The 19092-nt window shown below is 46.9% G+C and overlaps 1 protein-coding gene across 2 annotated transcripts in view; it reads right to left on the reverse strand.

The window, feature by feature from the left end:
• The window catches only part of FUBP3 (far upstream element (FUSE) binding protein 3), a 55060-nt gene that overhangs the window by 15690 nt on the left and 20278 nt on the right, over window positions 1-19092 (reverse strand). For both annotated transcript variants that reach the window (XM_006754192.2, XM_006754191.2), the window contains exons 3-9: window positions 12773-12806; window positions 10218-10267; window positions 9787-9858; window positions 8442-8499; window positions 6380-6542; window positions 4807-4905; window positions 1958-2062 (exon numbers count right to left, since the gene is read on the reverse strand). In XM_006754192.2, the coding sequence (XP_006754255.1) occupies window positions 1958-2062; window positions 4807-4905; window positions 6380-6542; window positions 8442-8499; window positions 9787-9858; window positions 10218-10267; window positions 12773-12806 (581 nt within the window). The remainder of the gene's footprint in view (window positions 1-1957; window positions 2063-4806; window positions 4906-6379; window positions 6543-8441; window positions 8500-9786; window positions 9859-10217; window positions 10268-12772; window positions 12807-19092) is intronic.

Consider the following 19092-nt stretch of genomic DNA (forward strand, 5'->3'; position numbering starts at 1 on the left):
ATTCCTGGAAGTGATGTAATAAACCATACTTTTTCCCTTTTAAGAACAATTTTGTGGTTAATGATTGCATTTCTGTCTGCTAAATGCATCCAGTAAGTGTGAGATTTGATCAAAATAGTTATAAAAATGAAGAAAAGCAAGAATAAACTGTATACATAGATAAAAGATTTAAAATGACAATTTTTTCTTCTAAACTCTATGAAATAAGCATAAGTATGTCATAAACATTCATAGTGGTTCTTCAAAATATGTTTTTCAGCCCTAGCCTCTTTGGCTCAGTGGATAAAGTGTTGGCCTGCGGACTGAAGGGTCCCGGTTTTTTTTTTTTTTTTTAAATATATTTTATTGATTTTTTACAGAGAGGAAGGGAGAGGGATAGAGAGTTAGAAACGTTGATGAGAGTGAAACATCGATCAGGTGCCTCTTGCACATCTCCTACTGGGGATGTGCCCGCAACCAAGGCACATGCCCTTGACCGGAATCGAACCTGGGACCCTTGAGTCCGCAGGCTGACGCTCTATCCACTGAGCCAAACCGGTTAGGGCGGGTCCCGGGTTTAATTCCAGTCAAGAACACATACCTCGGTTGCAAGATCGATCAGGGCCCTGGTCGGGGCGTGTGCAGGAGGCAACCAATTGATGTGCTACTCTCACATCGATGTTTCTCTGTGTCTCTCCCCATGCCCCCACATCCCCCCATTCTCTTTAAAAATCCATGGAAAAATTCCTCGGGTGAGGATTAACAAAAAAGATACATATAACATTTATCATCTTAACCATTCATAATTACACGATTCAGTGGTATTAAATATATTCTCAATATTGTGTAACCATCCCAGATATCTATACCCTAGACCAGCCGTGGGCAAACTACGGCCCGCGGGCCGGATCTGGCCCATTTGAAATGAATAAAACAAACAAAAAAAGACCGTACCCTTCTATGTAATGATGTTTGCTTTGAATTTATATTAGTTCACACAAACACTCCATCCATGCTTTTGCTCCGGACCTCCAGTCCAGTTTAAGAACCCATTGTGGCCCTCGAGTCAAAAAGTTTGCCCACCCCTGCCCTAGACCAGTGGTCGGCAAACTCATTAGTCAACAGAGGTTAGAAGGGGTCGACCTCAGCGAACGTACCTCAAAACAATACCTCCCCCGCGTATCCTGTCGACCTACCGACGACCGACACCCCTCACTTCTTCTAATGCCACTTCTTCAAAATAGACTCGCCCAGGCCAAAAACTGACTTTTGCGCATGGGCCACGAAATTTCAATTGTGCTGTACGTGCGCGCCCACATGTGGTATTTTGTGGAAGAGCCACACTCAAGGGGCCAAAGAGCCAGATGTGGCTCGCGAGCCGCAGTTTTCCGACCATTGCCCTAGACCTTTTCATCATCCCCAATAAAAACTCTCTACCCATTAAGTAGTAGCTCCTGCTTTCCCCAGCCGCTGGTAACCTCCATTCTATTTTCTGACTCCAGATGTGCCTACTCTAGGAATAAGTGGAATCACACAAGATCTATCCCTTCTGTATCTGGCTTGTTTTACAAGCATAATGATGGCCAGGTCCATCCATATTGTAGCATAATCAAAACTTCCTTCTGAAGGGTAGATGCTGGTCCCATTCCACCTTACCAATAAACGTGGTTCCCAAGTTTGATACAAGCACAGCCCAGATCACCGAGAAAACGTGGCCTCTGGTCTCCACCTGGGCAGTGGGATAAGCTTTGAAGCAAAACTTCAAAAACAAGGGATGGCCCCAAGCCCAAGAGCATGCACGGCTCCCTCACTATGGCTGTCTCAGTCTCACGCCCACCCTGAGGAGTAAGTGTCCTGGTGGATTTCACAGATGAGACAAAAATGAAATAGCTTCCTCAAAATTAAAGAGCCAACAGACGTGTGACCTACAACCTTAATCCTAATCTCGTTTGCCTACTAACCTGGGATTCAAGCATACCTCTATACTGCCTCCTCCCATTCGGGAGGCGAAGTCACCGCGTACACCTCGAAAGTCAGCTTGGTCTTTTTCTCGGATGATCTCTAACACCATTTCTCTTGCTTGCTGTGTAAACACAGATAAAAGACGTTATGGAACACAAAATCCTAAAAAAAGACATGACACCACGTACAACTTCAGCATCAGGCCTCTTGTGTTGGGCTTAACGACTCGGAAGGTGCTCAGCACCCCTCCCTATCCTGTTATTATTCGATGGGACGGGCAGGCTGCTGCTTAGGGTCGCATATATCCATTCTTAAATGACATGGCTTTTCTTACACTGCCCCAAATACCCAGTAAGGGGCCACTGTCTTGAAAGCCATAGTAGGACCAGCACATCTGTGCTGGTTTGAACTTGCTTCCTGTGGCCTCAAGGTGTTTCCAGCAGCCATTTGTTAGTGAGGGGAGGGTTTTTCTGAGAGCTCTGACTGTGGGCAGGTTCCAGGAGAAAGACACTACCAAGGCGGCTATCACCACGGAGCTGCAGGAAGTAAAGGGAAAGGCCAGCCCTGGAGCCCAGAGAACCTCCCAGCATTCAGAGATCAAATATCCCATTACTGCCTGGCAAGACGACCCCAGGCCTGACTCTCTCCAAGGCACACGCAGTGTCCTCTCCCCAAAGGATACACTTGTTAGTCTACCTGTCCACGCCAGCCCCAGCCCCACAGGAATCTGCACTAAGGATCACCTGTACCAAACAACTCAAGGCCACATGGGAACTCAGACTGAGTCTTCGTTCTGGAAAACTCAAACCAAATCAAAACAACCGTCACCCCTGACCAACGCCCAAACAGTAATTAGTGTCTCAGGACACTCAGAGAACTCTGAATGGACTGGCTCAGAGATATTATGGGGTCACTCATTTTCTCTGGCCTGGTTACATGGCAAGAAGTTCCTATTCTTAGCAGACACGTGCTGTAGGATTTAGGGGAGGAGAGTCACAATACCTGCCACTTACATATAAATGGTAAAACAAAATAAACAAATGCATGCATATGAATGGCAAAATAAGTAGGATGAGGTTATACAGATATTTGCTATACTAGCTTTTCAAATTTTCTAGATGTTTGAAGTTTCTCATAATAAAAAGTTGGAGAAAGAAAAAATACCCCAAATAACAATTTACCCTAAATACAATAGCTGCTCCCCCCCAACAAAATGTGGAGTACATTAAATAAACACCAGTACTAAAAACCTTTTGTTACAATTATTTTCCTGCAAATTCATGAAACATCAATGAGAGAAGCTCTTTGCTCAGGTATTTTTTTCTACCACAGATAAAACCAAAGGTTCCAGAAGAGAAGGCAGTGGAGGGCTGCTGGGAGACAGGCTCTGTTGCCAGCATTCATGGGGAACGTCCGCCCTCTAGTTCCTTCCAGACTTCCCCATATCACGCCTGGAGCCCACCAGCCGGACTGGATAAGCCAACTGAAGAAAGGTTAGATGCCATCTGACTTTTTAAAAGCCCACCTGTTCCCACGCAAAGAGGTTAGGGACCCTGGGGGAGGAAAGCCAGGGGGTCCTGGCTTGCAGGAGGGGGTGAAGGGCTGCAGCATTGCCTGGGCCTAAGGCAGTGGTCGGCAAACTCATTATCATGAGCCACATGCGGCTTGTGGGCCCCTTGAGTGTGGCTCTTCCACAAAATGCCACGTGCGGGCGTGCATGTACAGTGGGATTGAAACTTCGTGGCCCATGCGCAGAAGTCGGTCATTTGTGGAAGAGCCACACTCAAGGGGCCAAAGAGCCGCATGTGGCTTCAAAGCCGCGGTTTGCTGACCACTGGCCTAAGGGAAGAAGCCATTGTAATCACTGCCTTCCACTCTGTTTTGAAACCACTGTTTTACATAGGTTCCTTGAAAAAGCAACAATGATACCAATTTGAGTTTGACTGACAGTGTTAAGAACTGGGGGAAGTATTTTCCTGAGTCAGGTAACCTCCACTTCATCCATGCCCCAAAGCTCCTGCAGAGGAACAGCTGCCTGATGGACTGGCTCACCCAGGAGCGTCACCCTGGAGCTACACTAAGTGCAGCAAAGACAAGGAGGGTCGCAGAGGCAGCAAAGAGAGTTCCTATTTCAAAGACACAGACACACTACACCCACAGCCCACACGTTCCTGCTAACAGTGAGGGTAAAACCACCCCAGGTGACGTAAAGCCAAGTCCCTCACTGCTCTTAGCAACTGGGACTGTCCTCTGTGGCCAGGAGCTCAGACACGGGATGCTTGCTAGATGGGCACACATGCCTCGGGGGTTGCTGGCACCTTTGCTTTACTTCCCACACCAGCTGGAGCTCTTGAAAAAATCGATTGAGCATCAACCCCTGAACTAAGAGGTCGCTGGTTCGATTCCCAGTCAGGGCACATGCCCAGGGTTGTGGGCTCGATCCCTGGTGGGGGGCGTGCAGTGGCAGCCAATTGATGTTTCTCTCTCACAGATGTTTCTTTCTCTCTATCCCTCTCCCTTCTTCTCTCTAAAATCAATTAAAAAAATTTTTTTAAGAGTTGAGAGAGAGAACAAGCAAATAAAAGCCAAATGGAGCCTGCATCTGAGCTGATAGGTAACAAGTCGAAAACTGCATCTGAGCAGTACTACGCCATCCAACAAAATCTGCATTTACGGAAATGTTCCAAATATACACTGCCCATGACATGTAGCCCGAGCACTTGAAATATAGCCAGTGTCAACGAAGAACTCATTGTCTACTTAATCTTAATTATAGCCACACGTGGCCAGTGGCTCTGACATTGAGCAACACGACCCTAGATTCTTCCATCACACCCGGGACCTGCCCGCTCGCTTCTTGCCTACCTGTACTTTAAAGGGGTCTCCAGTGATGCGAAGAGGCTTGTCTGCTCCCGTAGGCAGCGGGCCGTCCTGGATCATGACCATTTTCACACCCGTCCGCTCCTGTGGACACACACATAGGTACACTCCTCACCACCATGGATGAACATGCAGGAGAGTACAAGACGCTGCTGGGGGCCGGATCACGTCCACAGAAGACATGTCCTTCCTACCACAGAGCACTGCCCTCTGACCCGGCCATGAGGCTGGCCTCTGAGACTGCGGACACCCAGACCGTGCTAGAGAGCTTCTAAGTGTGACACAGAGACATTCCCCACTCTCCTCCTGTCCAGTCTCTGGAACATCTAGATACAAATGAGCCTTTTCTATGCAATGTCAGGCACTCAGCTGAGCACTCGATCGAGTATCACCCAGTAAGGGCTTGTGCCCAGCACGTGAGGCCAGTGTGCCATCCCCGGTGAGGAGGCTCGGACAGGAAGTTGCCCAAGAGCGGTCCAGAGCTGATGAGTGAAGGCCACAATTTGGATTCTGGGAGTCCAAACCCTGAACTCTTCGAGCACACACTAGAGCAGTGGTTCTCAACCTGTGGGTCGCAAACAATGAAAATACATCCTGCATATCAGATATTTACATTATGATTCATAACAGAAGCAAAATTATGGCTATGAAGTAGCAATGAAAATAATTTTATGGTTGGGGGTCACCACAACATGAGGAGCTGTATTAAAGAGTCGCAGCATTAGGAAGGTTGAGAACCACTGCACTAGAGTGTCTTCGCAGTCCAAGGACTGGGCTAGGAGGGAGCACAGAGGTGGGCCACAACCCCTGCCCTGCAACTTCAAAAGCCCCAGAGCTTGGAAATAAAAGTTTGTTCATAACTGATTTGGCAGCAAAACTGACCTGGACTCATGGAAGCATATTTCTAGTCACTCTCCTGAGTGTGGCTATTGTTCTGTTTGGCTATGGAAATACGCATTTGGCTACAGGGTGCAGCGCGGAGCTGGCTGGGGTGTTAAATTCTGAGCCGTGTTCGGCCCCACGAGTCTCAGATGAGGGATTCTACAGCCAACAGCAGCTAATATTCACGGAGCACTTGCTCAGTGAGAGGCTCGGTGCTAAGGGTCTCATTTAAATATGAAATAACGGGTATTACTTCAGCTTCATTACAAGTGAGGCTGGCACCTCCCTGCGCTCACAGACGAGGACCCAGCCCTTTGAAAAATGCATGAACACATTTAAGCTCCCACGACTGGCGCAGGCAGTGCTGTGGCTCTGGATGCAGGCTCTGCACCCGAGATGTTGTCACATGATGGTACCAGAGCTTCACCACCACAATGGCTGCTACGAGTTCACGAAGCCCCAGGACCAACAGCATCGCTGGCACCAGGCCTGGCTACAGTGTGTCCAGAAAACAGCAGTCGAAAGGAGGAAGCATGGAACCACTCGGGCAGGGGTTGAGGGGAGCTCTGGCCCGTGGCAGGCACAGCCAGGTCAACCGGGGGAAGTGAGTTAACGACAAAACCTCCCAAACCAGGAAGGGGAGGAAGACAAAGGCCTCTGCTCAGGGCTCACCTACCTGCAACTGCTTTATAGTCTCCCCGCCTTTGCCGATGACCAGACCCACTTTGGACGCGGGGATGAGGATCTCCTGGATTGTGCTGTTGCCGTCTATGTCATTATGAAAGCCAGGCCCATTCCGACAGCGGTCCACAATCTGCCCCAGGAGTCGCTTGGCTTGTCTTTGGGAGGGAAGAGAACCACAAGGCAGTGGCATTAAGTGAACGCTGCGCCGGGGAACACGTGACGGAGTCAAGGCAGCCCTCGTCCAGCTCCAGCTCCTGCCCCCACAACCCGGGAAGTCTCTGCCATCCGCCAAGCTACTGGGCTGGAATTTAAAAACAATGCACACAATACCACATCCCGACACGGCCCCCTTTCAAGTGTGCCCTCTGCTTGTGCCTTGGTCTTGTATTCACTCCACCACCACGACTCTTCTCCTGTTGGAATGTCCGCTGCACTGGTGGCAGGGACCACCGCTGAACCCTCTGCATCTCGCTGTGCCCCAATCCAGAGCGCATACACTCAACAGATATTTGTTAAGGACACGAGAGAAAGAAATGAGAAAGATGGGAAGAAAGAAAGCAAGGGTTAGTAGTCATTTGAATGCCCAAATGCCAAATTTCTCCATCACCAACCAGACTGCCCTGATTTCTGAGCCGATTTTAAGGCTACGCATCACCAGGTGGGTTTCACGGGGGAAAAGGAGGCGGCAGTGCCCTGGCGCAGTTCCACAGCCACACACACCTGCTTTGCGCTTTTCCCGTTGCATGTGCGGGCCCTGCATCTCATATGCACGGCTATTTTGTGCTGATTTATCAGGAGGTGGAGGAAAGCTACAATGTTGAAACAGCACATCTCAGCCTAAGGAGGTCATCTGTCAGGCCAATTTCCTTTTCTGCACCAGAATCTCCCCTGGCTGTTACGTGCATTATTTATTCTTCAAATCACCAGCACAATCTATTTTTTGGTTCCTCTAATAGGAAACATTTCTGCTACTAAACAGACTGGCTGGACTGTGCACCGAAAAAAGCAAAATTGTTTCTTCCTTAAGTTATAATCCGTGGTCTCCACTGCTTGGGCAGGACAGGAAGCAGGAACAGAAGAGTGGGAGGAAAGAAGAAAAAGGCAGGAAATAGATGTTGCCCTTTGTGGTCTTGAGTCTTTGTGTGCAGAATCGGCCTCGTGTGTCTTCCCAGTTACTGCACCTTCTTAATATTTCGCTTGTGTACTAGATTAACCTGTGCCGGAAGCAAAGTGCCTGGACACCAGAAACCATCTCTCTTGCCCTGTAATGCACACCTGCCAGTCTGATTTATTCTGGTCCACTGCTTGCACTGTTACAGCAAAACACGAGAGTTTAAACTCATCTCGACTCCCTGAGAAATGGAAACAAGAAAAGAGCCTATCTATTGAGCTGGATATAATCTCGGCGCCCCTCCCCCAAATGCAATGCTGCTCAATAGACTGAAAGAGGAAAGTGAGCAGAAGCGAAGTTAGTACACCTCTCTCCCCAGGAGGCTCTTGGGTTTATGAGGCCTCCACCTGGTACGAGGCTCCACCACGAAAAAAAACCGAAACACGCCCTGGCCGGTCCATGTGGCCCTCTGAGTGGAGCAATGGCCAGGAAGTCAATTCATTGGGCTCACAAGTATCAGTAGAGCAATGGGATCACACTCAGGCAGAGGACCTGGCACCAAGATTCCCAAAGGTTCACAAAGTGAGAGGCTCACTACTCCACACCTGTTCAGGTAAAGGAGGTATTATGAGGAAAAAGTGGGGTGATTAGAGCATTCAGGCGGTGGAGGCACACTCTTTAGAACCCGATGTATGAAGTAGGTGTTATGACAGCTGTGAGGATTCTGCAGGGTTTTTAAAAAGGTGATACCGTGTTTGTTTAGGTCACAGAAAAACTCCCCTGGTGTGGCAGCCTCCTAGATCCTTCTCTACAGAAGCACCTGCTTTTATGGCCAGACTGTAGCACAGATCGAAAGTGTTCAATAACAGTTGCCCTTCCATTTCTCCCCGTTTGGGGAAGGAGGAAGAAGAGTGAAAGGAGAAAGTAAATAAAATAAACTTACTCAATACTTTCTGGGGTTCCGGTAAGTACACAGGGCCTCTCTGGAATCCCAGAACTCTCTATAAGAAGAATCAAGAAGACGAGGTGTGTTGGTGGGCATCAGGCAACCATGCACCTTGCCTCTGTGTAAGGCGGTCTCTGGGCTGGTGCCTACACCGGCCCCACAGAAGCCCAGGCTCCCAGAAAAAGACAGTTTGCTTCTGCTTGTGGACAGAATGTTAATTGGTAGCTGTACCCTAAGATTCTCAAAGTAGAAACGAGTCCCTAGGGGAAGGTGGGAGAATGCAGCAGAGGTTTGTGAGTTGATCCTAATTCCCAGCTTCAACTTCACTTCTGACCCACTGTGTGCTAGTAAATGTGTGAGTCACTTAACCCGCTATTCCCCAGTTTCTCTATTTGCAGAGTAGTTTACTGGTGATTATTTGCAAACAGCTCTGAGGCACACTAGTAAGAAATGTCATGGACTCGTATCCCACCGCTGCCACCAAAGGGGAAAAAAAAGAAATGTCATGGTATGCACATTGGACTACTGCCAGTTACTGTGTGATATCCTCATCAGTGACATCAATGCAGAACTGGTTCTGGGCCATTTGACAAGAAAGGGAAGTCTTACTTTCCGACGCCACACATGACACGTTACTTTGTTCCTAAAAACACTGCCTCTTAACATTTTTATTCAAAAAAGAGAGAAATAGCTAACACCAGTTACTGCCTTCAAGATATTATCCTTTAAAATGACACACATTTCTCTAGTCAAATGTCCTTTAAATGCCCTCCTTCACTATGGAAAGAGATGAAACTCAAATTAGATAAAACGATAAATAAAATATAAGCTCTTCTTCTCAATCTGCCTCTCTCCATAATGCAGTCAAGATGGACCCAGCTGGGAAAGGTCCTCAACCGAGTTCAACATGTGCTAATTCAGCCAGAGCCGCCAGTGGCCTCTTTCCACAAAGGGCAGGGACGGCGCGAGCCAGGGGAGCCGGTGAGCAATCCCCAGGAGTGACCCCAAAACCACAGGCCCCCTGCAGGCCCCACTGTGTCTGGCATAACATTCTGGTGCAGAAAACAGAGGTCCTAGAGTGGTGGGTGTTTGGGAGGGGCCACGCCAGGCCACAGAACTGTGGAGGGTCTCCAACGAGGTCAGAGGGGCAGCCCGCCTCTGAGCCTGCTTCTGCTCTGGTCCCCTCCTGGGAGTCCAGCTCCAGAAGTGCAAGAAAAGCAGCAATCACATATACTTACCCAGGTTCCTACACTTCTAGCAACAAGCAAAGTACTGAATCTGGAAAACTTTGCATAATACTCATTTCTACCAAACTGAGATCGATGAAAAAAGCAGCCCTTACCTGAAGCAATCTGAATTTTGCAACCAGATTCTGTTTGAATCCGTGAAATCTGCTCACCTCCCCTGCCAATAACTGAAACAAATTGAACAGGGTCAGAATGCGCCCCCCATCCGTATTTAACCATGCATGGATGCCTTACTTCAACCAACATTCACACATGGCTCACAGCCAGGCAAATCAGGCTGGCTTCGGCAAGCCCACAGCAACCAAATGGGAAACACAGCAGACAGGGTGCTCGAGCTTGAGGAAGGAGAGTAGGGTGGTGGGAGAGTGCAGGGTGACCTCCGCCTGGACAGAGGCCTGCGGCGCTAGGGAACTGGAAAACAGTGTGCAAAAGCATTCTACTAAAGGTGATGCTCATGCTGAGAGGGGGAGGGAAATAAAAGGGACAGACAGGAATTAGGGGGAAAGTGCAACACGTGGATACTTACTGAATCCAACCATTTTATCAGGCACTTTGAATTCTTCTGTTATTACTGCCCTAAAACAAAGAACATTTTGGAAAACTATATAGAAGAATTCTGAAGCCACTTTAGGTTCCCCAAATTTCCCATGCTGACCATGGTGGAAGATAAGGCTTAAAGAAATCGTGCCATCTTGGCCAATAGGGCCATAACCATCTACGAGGGGCACCATCTGATGAATCTCTTGGTCAATCACACTTTGAAAAGATTAAGCCTCGCCCTGGCCGGGCAGCTCAGTTGGTTAGAGCATCATCCCGAAATACCAAAGTTGTGGGTTCGATGCCCAGTGCGGGTGCAGACAAGAATCAACCAATGAATGCACGAATAAGTGGGACAACAAATCCATGTTTCTCTCTCTCAAAAAAAGAAAAGAAAAGGAAAAAAGAAAAGAAAAGAAAAAAGATCCAAGCTTCCATCACCTTGTATCAGCAGAAGAATCCTCTGGGCGTTCACCAAAACCATCCCCTCCTCTCACACTGCCTTTTCTTCATACAGCGACAGTGTCCAGGAGTGGGGCTCAGTGCTGAAAGGTCATCAAGGCCAGGACCCTTAAAGGTCCTTTGGGAGGTGGGGGGAACTTAGACTTCTTGCTGGAGTCCTTTGCAGATGGAGAAATACCCAGCTTTTCCGCAGCAGCCGTTTCCCTATCTTTGTGTTGCTTTCTGGCCTCCCTCTAATTTTTCTGTCTTTTAGGGGGAGACGCCCCAAATGGAGCCAGTATCCAGCGGAGGCCTAATCAGTGTTGGCCAGGACAGAATAATGACCTGTTACTCTGCAAAGTACTCCTGTTAAATGCTATCCCCTCCATTATGTGCTTTTTTTTTTTAAACAACTATTGCACTGGCTCTTTCAAACAAACCATCACATTTGCCATATAGAGTATTGTGGACAATACCCAATTTGCCCAACACCCCGGGAAGCAATTAAATCTAAACATTTATCTTAGGAGGAAGCTAAATGCAAGTAGTTTTTTTTTTTAAAAAAGATAAGCATTTTTAAACATCTCGCACACAGCTGGATTTTTACCCATCATGGAAAGAATTGAATAAAGTGCATGTTTTTAGGGAAAGTGCAGCACTTAGAAGAAATGCAATAGCATAAATAGCACTTGTCACTGTACCATCATGATGAGAGCAAACTGTCTTTTCCTCGTGGAGTTTACATCCTCAGGTTTATACATGCCCAGGGATTCTCTCTGCCTCTTGGGATCTTCAGTTCACCCCCAAATCAGGCAAGTCTGGGCTTCCTAACCAGTAACACTGTGGATGCTGGTGCTAACTCTTAGTGGGCCTAACGTCCTGCAAGGGTCCCTATTCCAGGGGAAAGGCTACAGTGTTCCTGTCTGCGTAGCCAAGGGACTGCTGCTCACGTGTGTAGCACAAACTATCTATTCTCAAAAATAATACTGGGGAATTTACTAGAAGAGGTTCAACACTATCACAATACAAAATGTCACAAAACTCAGGCCCCGGGAACAATTTTAGCAGACTCTCACTGAGGAGAAAACATATCAAGATGAACTGCTTTGGGCCTCTAGCAAGACAAAGCTCTATTTTAAATGCAAGGCTGAAACCTGTCTAATGCACAAACTATTATCATTTTGGAAAGTAAAATCCTGATTAAGGTCTTATAGGAAAGTTACATTTGATTCTAACAACTTTATTTAAATTACTTTAATTCATTAAAAAACAAAGGAAACAACAAAAAACCCAGGATAAATCTTCTGATTAGCTGATGCCTGGTGATTTCTAGAAACTCCCTAAGAATTGTGTAGCATACAAGAGGACATAACTATCCTTGCTGGTGAAGGTTAAGGATATGTTACAGTAACGGGTACAAAACACACAATTTCATCCATTACAAGGAGAAGCTAAGGCAGAGTTTCCAGTACGTTTTATCCTTTTTAAAGGGTAACAATGTGACCACAATACCCTATCTTACAGACTGATCTTTTTTGAGCCCAGAGGTCTTTTCACTTTTCTAATCCTTAATGTTTAAGGGAAGGCTGTGAGAGGCAACTGAGGCAGGGATCAACTGGGTACTTATCCAAGGTTCTCTGGCAAGTCCCTATCACTGTGGCGGGGTGCGGGGGGTGGGGGGGACACTAGGTTCCTGGCCTCCCAGGCTCCTGATTCCCTGAGGACGAAAAGCTGTACCTTCACTTGGAAAAGGACCTGTTTTCTGAAGTGAAGAGGTTAAGGGTTCATAAAACACCGAGAAAAACGTGAAAACAAGAGGGGAAATGTCCTTGTCTCATTTTAAATGAAATGTATGTGAGCAGAACGAACAGCTCCAACATTCTAGAAGTCTTTTAAGTTTACATGCACTAACGGCTGATCTTTAATACGCTGTGTTAGTTTATCCTTTGAGCTTAAAAAGGGCTACAAAAACTTAAGTCTTAAAGATTAGCCCATGGTTTTCCACACTCTCAACCTCTGACTTTCTAACACTCTAGTACAGATGGTGGATCAATAAACAATTAGAAATGATCAATAAATAATAAAACATAACCCACTGCTTACCTTTGATGTACCAAGGCCCCTAACTGGTTACCTACTGTGGCAAAGAGAAAGAGAAAAGAAAAATCAAAGCATTAGCACGGATAAACTAACTTCATCCTTACACAAGTTCTTACCATTTCAAGGGGAAAAAAAGAAAGGCAGAAAGAAAGCAAATAGTAATTTAGGCTCAGTGGCTGAAATGAATGCGTTATATGATATGAAACAGGAGGGGACGTCTTGATCAGCACAGTCTCTAACCCAGTGTCCAGCTGAACGCAGGATAAGAAATTGATCTGTGTGTCCACATGCTGAGAAGCCTGGGAGAAAATCCTGCTTGCCTAAATCCCTCTCACTTCCTACCTCCCTCCTGCTCTGGATCCAAACTCAATGTAAAGAAACCGAGGGTTCCTTCTTCCTCTTTTTAAAACAAACGAGAAGATCTGACCCGCTCGCTCAGGAGCATTGTTAGGGACGGCCCCACGGCAGCTGCAGTCACTGAGACCATGCACATATGCTCCCGCCGGCCATCGGGTGCCCCCATTCGCCCCACCCTCCCAGGCGCATAAACTCAAGGAGAGGATCTGGCCTCCTCCCTCCTCGGGCCTCTTCACGGACCCATCCAGCAATCTGTGAGACGCTCAGAATGAACAACTCCTGCCTTTGAAGCCCATTTCACAGGGACAACAGTGCCAAACAGCCTCTGATTGAGAAAACTGGCTCTGTAGTCACATCCCCACAGAACCACCTCAGCTCTGCTTCTTATTTCAGTTCCTCCGCTTTCGGCTGTCGTTGAGTGTCTCTGTCACTGCTTAGCAAAAACGATTCTGCGGGGTTTCTCTCCTGGCAAATGCAGCCCAGGAAAATCGTCAGCAGACAGTGGCACAGTATAAATCCTACACATATTACAAGAAACGGAATGAGCCTTATAATGTGCTAACGAGAGCATTCAAAAACATGCCTAGGGAAAGTTCTAAGCAGGACAGATAGGAGATAAGTGCGAAGGATCAATGACATGAACCTCAGAACAAACAGGGACATGGTTTAGCACCTGAAATACAGGACTCCAATTGCTCTTTCTTTTGCTAAAACTTGACCGTCTTTCTCTGACTGGACAGGAACTGGTGGTAAAAAGAAGCCAGATGCTGCTATTTTAAAAGGAGAACACAACGCCAGCAAAAGTAAATGAAGCTACTGAGTCAGTGCCATATTCTTCTGGATCAATAGCAAGATAACGGTCTGCAGCCAAAATATTGACATTATATACTAGTAACCTGCTTATCTCAGGGGTAAGAGTTGTTTTTCATCAACTCTTAAATTTTTCTTTTTGCATTCCAGTTTGCATATGATGAACACTCTGGCTTGGGGACTCTCACTCCACATGAAAACTGGACCATTAGCAGCTTAGGGAAAAAATCCTCACCACACACAGCCCCTGAATGTGTGAGAGAGGAAGGTCCATCACCTAAGGCCGTGGGAATGACAGAAAAAGCCCAGACAGAATGCCCTCCAGCTGGGCTAGCTGTCCCGTTGAAGGTCAAGCTCAGCTTCCCTGCTACTGCCAGAATTCTTCTCTTAGGGGCACAGAATCCACTGAAGACTGAGGAACTAAAATGGCTGGAAATGATGAGAACACAGAGGAGAGGCGCCTGTTCCGTAAACAGAGCACCTCGGCCAGATCATGCCTCCTGGCCTGCGTGCTGTGCAGTTAAGACTTGTCAAAAGGCTGACGATCTTCAGTGATTTCAGACAGAAACACAAAGAAACAGAGTAAAGGGCAAGGCTACCGTAAAGAACTCCATGAGATCTGGGGAGCATTTGAAGGCTCCTGGTCAAAAAGGCATTTGAAATTTTGTACTTATCACAGAAAAGGAAATTTCTTTTTGGTGACAAAAGTATGTGCCACAGGTACACACACGGTGTCATTTCTGATGGCCAACTGCTCTGCTGACAAGTGAAGGTGCTTACAAACCAGAAACATGAGTGCACACGCCATCAGCACACAAACGGATGGACTGCCGAGAGCCACACCACCCAGGAAGGAAATCAATTCAAATCCAGACCCAACTCAGTTAGTGGACTCTCAAGAATAAATGCTCTCCATCCTCCATGCCCATGCCGTAGCCAAGGCTGAAACGCTTGATTTAAAGTTGTACTCCCTTCAAAAACATTCCCATTTGGTGCCTAAAAATGAAAAGCAGCAGTTAGGCAAGGGGATACTGGGCACTCACTCAGCACACACTGATAATGTCCAACTCCACGAAAGGGGGGTGAGGGACTGGGGGGTTCTGCTCAGTCTTCATGATGAAGGGGGTCAAATGAGGGAGGCATATGGGAACACCTATAAAGCTCAATTTAATGGTAACTACCATCATTTTACTGCAAAAAGGAAAACTGCTGAAATATCAGCCCTATTTCCCCTAATGGCGCATGCTGGTTGACAACAGTTCCTCTTGCCTTGAAAATTCACCTGCACTCAATTCTAGCACACATGCGCAAACACACACACACACAGGTGTAGTTCTCATTTATCTTGCACACTACATAATGGGAAGCCCCCTGGGCTATGGAAAAATGAGCTCCCCATAGAAAATATTCACACTACAATATGAGAAATTCTTTCTGAAGAGTAATACTCTGCCGATTTCAATAATGAGTTTTTTTTGGGGGAAAAAGGCAGCTGGACACATGTTTACCCATCAGTGAGGAGAAAGTCTTTTTCCCCCAAGAGAAACGCTAACAAGTGTCGCTGGGGAACACACCCAATTTTATAACAGGTATCAGATGTAATAGTTAACCCCGGCCCCTCAAAAAAGCTGGAGGAACAAAAGCACCCTCACTCCTCTGCCAGCGCAGACAGCACGCCGGCCTCGCGCACAGCAGGGACCAGAGCAGGTGAGTGGCGGTCAGCAGAGAAATGTCAGCTGTTTTTGCAGAACTGACAAAAATAATAAACAAGCCAGGCCTTCCTCTTCAGGTTTGGAAAACAATCCTCCCGTGCTTGGCTTGGATTCCAGACTCCTCTGACTCTGAAGCTCGCTGCAGCCATTTCTGCAGCTTTCCAAGCGATTTTAAAAAGCTTTTCTCCCGAGGACAATACAAAGGCTTCCTGTGTTCTAAGCAGCAACTCTCGCCCCAGGGCCGCAAAACACTGACATGCTGAGTTCAGCTGCAAGTCCCTAGACAAGTAATCTGTTACTAATTCTGCAAATTATTATTTTTAAAAGTGAGACTAAATTCAAGTTGATCTCAATAAGGCCCCTCACTTGCAGTCTCACATGCTCTTGTGAGTGGCAAAGAGCACCAGCTCTGCTTCCCAAGGCGCCTTCCTAGGTGCCGCAGCGGCATGCACCCCCTTAGTCCTGCCAAGGCCTGAGAGGCGGCGCTGTTATTACCAGTCCCACTGCGCCCACCAGGAAGGTGTGCGCACAACCAAGCCCTCAGAACAGTGCACGCGAGTGCCTGTGCCCACGTGGCACTCTGTTCCTAGCGCGCCTTCCAGGGGCTGGGAGCTGGGCCCTGTGCCAGGTGCTGGGATAAAATGGTGAGCAAGATCATCTCTGCCCTCAAGAAGCTTCAGAGTCCAGCCGGGAAAGCAGAAAGCTCCATGATGAGCAGAAACCTGACCTGGCCCTCCAGGGATGTGGAGGGGTTAGGAACCCCAGTTCAAGTGCCCACTGAAGGCCTGACCCAAGGGTCTCTGTAGTCAAATTAAGAGGAAAAGTACGTGTACACCACTGACTTGCAGCACTATGCCTATTTTCATTTAATCCAGTGGTTATGACATTCATTTAGAGGGTCATGACCAACAGTTATACATGTTTTAACATATGTTGGCTAACTAGTTCTGGTGGAAATATGAACATTTGTTACATGGTAAGTAATATTTAAAAAGTTTGATAATAACTTGTTATAACCCTGATGATAACCTCATTAAGTAGGTATTATCTCAATCTGAGGTAAGAAAACAAAGGCTCAGAGAGGTTAAGCAATATGCCCAAAGTCACACAGTTATCGGGCAGAGCTAGGATTCAAGCCCTGACCCACCAGACTTTGGAGTCCACATTTTCAAGCAGACACTATCATGGCCTTTGAGACAGAGACCCCAGGTTTGAAGTCTTCCTGGTTCTATCAGGTATCAGCTTGGTCAGATCATTTCTCAACATCAGCTTCCTTAGCTATACAATAAGGAATTTAAGCACCAACGTTCCTTCCAGCAGTGAAGGAACCGAATAGATTAACCGTTTCTATACAGGGGCCCCCAGCACTCCATCTCTAAACCTGGCAATCACTCATCTCTTCTTCATTCCAAAGGGTTATATAAATGAGCTCATACAGTATGAACCATTTGGGTTGGCTTTTTCACTTGGCACAACTCCCTGGAGATGCGGCCACGCTCTATGTGTATCACCAGTTTGTTCCTTTTTACTGCCGAGTAGCAGTGGGTGGACCAGTTTGTTAACCATCACCTGTTGAAGGACATCTGGGCTGTTTTCAGTGTGGGGCTGTTATGAAGATTTGTGGATAGGTTTTGTGTAAATATAAGTTTTCTCTTCTCAGGAATAAATGCTCAGGAGTAGAACTGTGGACCGAAAATGTAAATGCGTTTCGTTTTGTAAATTTTCTAGAGAGGCTGATGTGGTTTTAAAAGCTCCTCAGGTGCTGCATATGAGCATAACCAATGGACACAGACAACAGAGGGTGAGGGAGTTAGAAAAAAAAAGGAGTTTTACCAGATGTACAAACAAACAAGCTCTTCAGGTGGTTCTAACACTCAGCCAGGGTAGAAAGCCACTCTGGGTCACATACTTTCTAAAAGGATTTTGAAAAAACTATAAATCTCCTTCTAATTTGATATCTAAAATTTCCCCCTAAATTAATAATTGCAAACAGGTCTAGATCATTCATTTTTGTGGAAAATGTCTACTATTTGACCTAGTTGGCTAAGCCAATTGTCAGACCAACCAGTAAGATAATCCTTTACCAAGAAAACCCCCTCATTTCCTTTCCCATTACACATATGTGTTAATATACATCCACATGATGACCACTTACTTCTGAATTATAATCCTAAAATGAATGGATGGATGAAAGGGGAGGTGACTGCATGAGCCTTTGCCATGAGTTACATGGATAAAATCAAAATCCAATCCTGTCACTCCTTTTCTGTTTTCTTTTTAAAAAAATTGATTTCAGAGAAGGGACAGGGAGAGAGAGAAATAGAAACATCAATGATGAGAATCACTGATCAGCTGCCTTCTACTGAGGATCGAGCCTGCAACCTAGGCATGTGACCTTGACCGGAATCAAACCCAGGACCCTTCAGCCCGAAGGCTGATGCTCTATCCACTGAGCCATATCGACTAGGGCCTGTATTTCTTTCTTCTTTTTTTAAAAAAAATATTTTATTGATTTTTTACAGAGAGGAAGGGAGAGGGATAGAGAGTTAGAAACATCGGATGAGAGAGAAACATCAATCAGCTGCCTCCTGTACATCCCCTACTGGGGATGTGCCCACAACCAAGGTACATGCCCTTGACTGGAATTGAACCTGGGACCCTTTAGTCCACAGACCGACGCTCTATCCACTGAGCCAAAGTGGTTAGGGTGGGCCTGCATTTCTTTTTTCTTTTTTTTTTAAATATATTTTATTGATTTTTTACAGAGAGGAAGGGAGAGAGATAGAGAGTCAGAAACATCGATGGGAGAGAAACATCGATCAGCTGCCTCCTGCACATCCCCCACTGGGGATGTGCCCACAACCCAGGTACATGCCCTTGACCGGAATCGAACCTGGGACCTTTTAGTCCGCAAGCCGACGCTCTATCCACTGAGCCAAACCGGTTTCGGCGGGCCTGCATTTCTTAACAAGACTCCCATGCTTTGTTACCTTGGGATTCCTCACCCTCTGAGGTGTTTGAGGAGTTTATGCCCCAGGTGAAAAGGGCACAGTCTCCAGCACAGACACAAGTCTCAGAGAGCTCCACCTTAGGGAAGAGTGTGCACAGAAGGAAGAGCTGGAAAAGGGTTGCTATAAACTCCCAGGCCCACCGAACCCCTGGTGGGTCTTCATTCACCCAGCCGAAAGACTGCTGCTTGAGAGCTAGGGCTCTGGTTTACTTCATCTACTTCATAAAAGGCCATCTGTCCCTCCACCTACACCTCCCCACCTCCCAGGAACTGAGTTTCTGCTGGGGTCCAACCCCAGCAGGTCCAGGGGTCCCCAAAGGTGTGGACGGAGTTGGCGAAGAAGGAATGACATGGAGACAGCGTTCAGTTGATCAGCAGCCTTGCCAGGATCTCTAGCCACAATCTCCAGCCAAGTTCTGTGTCCATGTTCTCTT

The sequence above is a fragment of the Myotis davidii genome, unplaced genomic scaffold (genome assembly GCF_000327345.1).
Source record: "Myotis davidii unplaced genomic scaffold, ASM32734v1 scaffold651, whole genome shotgun sequence".
NCBI classification, from domain to species: Eukaryota; Metazoa; Chordata; class Mammalia; order Chiroptera; family Vespertilionidae; genus Myotis; species Myotis davidii.